This window comes from Pagrus pagrus (assembly GCF_965226575.1).
Source record: "Pagrus pagrus genome assembly, chromosome: 7".
Lineage (NCBI taxonomy): Eukaryota > Metazoa > Chordata > Actinopteri > Spariformes > Sparidae > Pagrus > Pagrus pagrus.
The window spans coordinates 2064641-2070443 of NC_140191.1; the positions used below are offsets into that span (position 1 = coordinate 2064641).

General features: G+C 43.5%; 1 protein-coding gene across 1 annotated transcript; it reads right to left on the bottom strand.

The window, feature by feature from the left end:
• Positions 1–260: 260 nt before the first annotated feature.
• On the bottom strand, positions 261–5594 carry hapln2 (hyaluronan and proteoglycan link protein 2). Its single transcript, XM_084357559.1, has 6 exons — positions 5353–5594; positions 5156–5260; positions 3602–3961; positions 3251–3367; positions 2991–3173; positions 261–1997 (listed from the first exon to the last, which is right to left on the bottom strand). Exons 1-6 carry the CDS (start codon positions 5384–5386, stop codon positions 1720–1722), a joined length of 1077 nt encoding a protein of 358 aa, XP_084213685.1. The 5' UTR covers positions 5387–5594; the 3' UTR covers positions 261–1719.
• Between the last annotated feature and the right edge of the window lie 209 nt (positions 5595–5803).

Genomic DNA, 5803 nt, shown 5'->3' on the forward strand with positions numbered 1-5803 from the left:
TATTTGTAATATTTATCGTGATCATGTGACTCTGATTTAACAGGACAGTGTTGTTTCAGATATGCTGCACTTGACTTTGTGTTGTTTTTTGACAATTTCTGGTGTATTTAAGCAGTTTAAAAAGACTTATCCACAATCTACTCAACTCCAGATAAGATCTTTGATTAAGCCATTAACCTTTTTTTTTTAATACTAAGAGGTCGTCAAATTAATGACATTTCAAATCCGACACACAAAAATAAGACAATTAAAACAAAAAATGATATGTTGGACATCATTTTATTGAGTTACATGTAATTAATTCACACATAAACCAGTTCATTGTGAAAGTGACCAGCAGTGTTATTTACTCCTGAGAGTTTTTGGCGTCTTTGGATGAGCTCGCAGGACGTTCGTGTTAAATGCTGCAACATGTCGGACTTTTCTTGAACCTTCAGTGACGAGTAACCAGATGCAGAAACGTGAAGACGTTACAGGTTTAGATCAGATGATTGTGTCATTAAAATGTTTTATACGACTCCATAAACAAACATCAGTTAACAATCTGTATTTAGTGGCCAACAACGTTTTCCGACATGATTATTAAAGTGGAAATAGACAACTTATCATTCTGAAGTAAATATTGATTGCACAGTGTAAACGCTGTAGGAAGACGACACCATCCATCTCTAAGCTTCATGTTCACTGTTCAGTCTGCACTGCGCTGCACTTTTCACAGAAAAATTAAGGCTGGATTGAAGGTCATCGTGCAAACCAACAGGAAGAGGCTTTGTTTTCCCTGGTCACTATCCTCAGGTAATGGTGGAACAACTGGAATAACTGTGGAAACTCTACACTGCTGCACATCCGTCCTCCTCGGATTGATCTCATATCCTGAGTTGGGAAGTCGTTCCTCAAACTGTTCGTGGGATTTTTTTCCCAGTCGGAACAAGTGATAGAAACTGAGGTAAAACAAGAGTGAGCTGACGGACGTTCAGTCAATGAAGAGCGCTCTGGTGTCAAAGTTTGTTCCCCAGATACCTCCAGGACTCGAGAGGTTCAAAACCTTTATGACAGCACTGATTGGTGTTTCTCTTTCGTTTGTAGCTAGGCTGCTTGTGGTAGCCATGTTCCTAATGCTACAGCTAGTTAACGCTAGCAGCCAGAAAAGAAACCAGGAGGAACCAGAGAAGCAGAGAGCAAACGAAACAAACACCTGAGTGTGTTTCTGTGGTGTTTCCTGGCTGCAGGTGTCAGCGAGCTGGTTGTCTTTGTGACAGCGGTGCCAAAAATAATACCAATCAGACACGCTGAGAGGGAAAAGTTAAAAAGTTGTCTGTTTCCACTTTATTTTAAAGATACTGACTGGGGGATTGAAGGCAGTGGTTCACCAGCCACAACACCATGTGATGCTGGTAGCTGAAAACAACCCAAACATTCAATTTTGAGTTTATATAAAAGGTTTATCTGCAATCTGAAGTCCACCAAGTTATAAGAAAATGGAGCCTTTTAACTTTGAAGTCGACTCAAAAGTCCCTGTTTTCAATAAAAGCTCTCATTGAATGACTGATTCAATTTTGAAAAGATTGAATAAAACCTTATAATAACTCTGTCAGTCATTGCTGTAGCTTCAGTCTGAGGTTTTCTTGCTCATTGTTGGATCAAGCTGTAGTAAATCTGTCATGAATTCTGGGCCTGGACTCTCATCTCTGTTGAGACACTGAGGTTTGTCATTTTGGGCTACCTGTAGCAGTAGGCCCCGTAGAGATGCATCGTCTTGTTCGGGAACCCAAATGAGCGCACCCCCGCCTCAGGGATGCCTCCGCAGCGCTGCCTGGGGTTGCTGATGGGAAACCGCACGCTGCCGTCTCTCAGCCATCCGCCGTCGCACTGGTCGTATTTCTGGAAACGCCAGGCGGAGTAAAGCTGGCCGACCAACGCCAACTCGGCTCCCTGACGCTTACATGCGTGCACCGCCTGGTCGAAGGAGAAAGACCCCGATATGTAGGAGACGGAGCCTGTGAGAGGAGGAAAGATACATGGAAAACATTTTTTTTAATCTACTTTGTCACATTTTTCTGGCTGCAGTGGAAGTTTCCCAGAGACACGGGCCAAGTATTTTTCCCACTGAGGAACTTTCCAATCATGTCTCACCAACAGATGTTATTGTCCTCTGTCAGCCTACCATCAGTCCCACTCTCACACTGTCGGGACTGAAGGTCGGCTTGTTGCGACAGAGTTGACATTCAGTGAAACACAAACACAAAATGCTGCTCCGTTGGAAATACCAAGAAAATGACGGTAGTAGCTACCTAACATTAGCCTAAATGTTGACAGTTGTCAGCGGCTCCTGCTCGAGGAAATACTGATGTTATGGTCCAGATTTTAAATTGTGAATATCTAACACGTTTGATATTTATCCGGACGGCCCCGATGACTCTGTGAGCATCACATTACCAGATAATCAAGGCTGAATTTCAGTAATGAAGATTTCTGCTCCAAATCTGAGATGAATATTTCTTTGTGCATGAAAGAAGTCTTAAATCTTTTACTTTAACTGGATAACGAGCCAAAATAAAAATGCTGCAGAGTTTTATTTATTTCTTATTTTATTTTTATTCATCTTAATGTCATGTTTTGGGTTTTTGGTTCGTCATTTCCTGTTTATTTTGTAGATTTTATCGTCATGTGTTACTTTTCACTTCCTGTTTTTGTCTGTATTCGTGCCCTCGTCCTGCTCACCACTGTTTCATTGGTTAATCACAAGTTTTTGTGTGTTCCTGATTCTTTTTCATGGTTTCAGTTTTTCATACATTTTCGTATACTCTTTAGTTTTCTTGGATTTTCCTTGTTGCCTCTTTGCTGCCTGCCTCTGTGAATCTTGCGTCCCTTTTTGATACACATAACAAACAGTTATTTATTTTTAATTTCCCATTTAAAATCAAGAGCTCCTCTGCCTTGGATAAACTCCAGACTAAATGTTGATCTGAGCTGAGTCACTCAAAGCTTACCTGACGTCTTGGAGGTGAAGCAGAAAGTGTCAAACCGATCCTGATTCTTGTCTTTAGGTCCGTAACTGCGGATGCCAGAGAGCATCTCTCCTCCGCAGGCCGGTCGAGGATGAATGATGGGGTAATGGACGGTCCCATCGCGGAGCCAGCCTGCGTTACACCAGTCCAGACCCTCCGTCCACGCTGCAGGACACAGGCTCATTTAAGAGAGCTGAAACAGCTGCAGACAACATGTTATTGACTCTTTAGACATGCCGTACCTCTGAACAGTTGGTTGTATGAGGCTAATGTGCCATCTTGCTCGGCACAAACCTCCTTAGCCTCATGGAAAGTGTATTTGTAGCGGCCATTTTTACTCTGATACGGGAACACCACACCTGGAAACAGAAGCCATTTGTCAGTGTTTATGTTTTGTTAACACTTGTTATAGTGACACCAAACTATTAGCCCTCAGCCCTGATAAGATTAATCTCCTGATTGAGGTGTGGGAACATTTCAAACACAGGTTATACTGGTTGATTCAGTGCATCTTCTTTAGCTGCTGCAACAGAGATTTGCCCTCAAAATTCCTTCAGTTCAACATTTTGAATAGACAATTGGCTTCTTGTTACCTTCTATCCTCAAGGAAATGACGACGTTCTCGTCCTCGATGCCGTTGACGAGCTCGCAGCGATACATGCCGCTGTCTTCCAGCTCCAGATGGCTGAGCTCCAGGGAGGCGTCCATGGTGTGAGCTTTCCGGAGAGAAGCCCGCTGTCCGAGGTGGCCGTACGGCTTGCAGGCGTGTGCGTTCGATATCATGATAATGTTCTCGGGCCCTACGTGCCCCGGCTCAAGCTTAGTCCATTTCACTTTGTAATGGCTGGGTTTGGTCCTCAGGATGCACGGCAAGGTGATGTTATCTCCCCTTCGGCCAACAACCTCGGCGTACACCAGTGGCTCGAGGAGGTACTTTAGCTTCTTGGGTGGTGCTGGTGAAAGAGGATCCGGTAGGAGTCAGTGCCATGCAACGTCATTGTTAGATGGTTGTTCAGGTGGCATCATTTATTCTATATAGATTTAATCCAAACTGATATATAAAAAGAGTGTATGTATCCATACATATATGTAGAAATTTAGAGACAAGCTCGACTGACCAAAGAATCTCTAGATTAAAGTTCCTGCGAAATGTTTACTCGAGATTCAGGCAGCTAGTGACGGACTCGTTGTGGATATTGATTGCTGCTAAAGGTAGCCAACAGCCCTGAAGGTGCATTTCCCTCCTCGCCATCCACTAGCGGTACGCCAGCTCTACCCAGACTGAGAACACAGTCTCTGAAAAGACTGAGGCCAGTTTTTTGACCAGGAGTAAAGTACAGAGGTGGTTTTATCGTCAGTTTTGGCTCCTGACATCGTGAGGCTCATGCGTCAAATAAGACTACTAACCAAGCTCACTGGCTGTCAGCAGCCACCAGGACGACCCCAGGCTTTTAGACCAACATGACATAGTGGCCAAACGGTGTCATTACAATGCCATGTGATGCACTGGGGCCCAGAACGACCTTTTCCCCATAAGCTTCTGTAAAATGGTACCACGCAACATGACTCTTTTCACTATCAGAACTTGACCCATTTAATCTGATAAAATTGTGAAAAAAGGTGGTGGAAGTCTTTCATGAGCATGCAAAAGATCTATTACTATTTTACAGTCAAAGTTTTTTAGCTTCATGTGCCACTAAGCAGCTTTCACAGGAATAAACGGGGCGGCCACATACCGGTATCTGTCCACTAGTAAACTCCATAAATCACCTCAGTACTGTAAATCGCCTCCATCGTTCTGGGAGGCTGCGTACAGCCCCGGCCCATTGGTGTTCATTGGGAGGATGCTGGTTAGCAGCAGTTAGCAGCTACTTTAGTGACAAGTAAAGCTATCCATCCAGCAGCCAAAGGACATCAGAGGGAAAAACCACAAGATAATTTCTCCATAAAATATGATCTAGTTTCACCAAAATCAGAGAATAAAGTTGTGTTTTTTTTGTTGGGCCTGATACTGATAAGACATATGTGATAAAACACTTAATGTGAACTTGAAAAAAGTCATATTAAAAGGTCAAATTCAGCTCGATGATCAGAGAAGCATTTCTTCAGCCATCACTCATTCATCACAGTCACTGTTCATACTCTACCTGCTCTGTTGGGGGTATACATCGCTGATGACCAGGTGAAGCAGCTCGATGTTAATATAAGAATCACTGCACAGTTCATTATGGAGGAAGTCACTCTTCCAGCTCCTGCAGTTCATGAGAAAACAGATTCAGATTCAGATCCAGTCTTCTTCACACTCATCAGCAACAGAGGAAAGAAGAAAAACAAGAGTTCAAACCTGTGAAGTTGAGAAGATGCAGGTGTCCAGTCATCCTCCTGCGACGTCCCACATGACGACGATGTCTTCAAAGCGTCTGAAATCTTGCGTACTTCATAACTTCAGGAAGTAGACGCGACCGTTAATCCGTTTGGTCCTCTGACTGAGCCCTGAATGTTGAGCTGTCAGTTCATCTCTCTCACCCTCACCTCCCCCTCTCTCCTCTGTCCTCTCTCCTCTCTCCGGTCATCTGGTCCAGTCTGTTGTCAACAGTGTGTAAACAGGATTGTTGTCCTCTCCGCTCCAGATGTTGATGACCATATGAAGCTCTGACATGCTCTCTTTGTTTTCTGTTTGCCATTGATTTTTTCTTTGTGAGACAAAATAATGGTACTTGTGGCTATTAAATCAATCGTTGCTTGTGATGAAGAAAACAATAGCTGCACTGCTTCCAATGGCTGAAAGGTTTTAA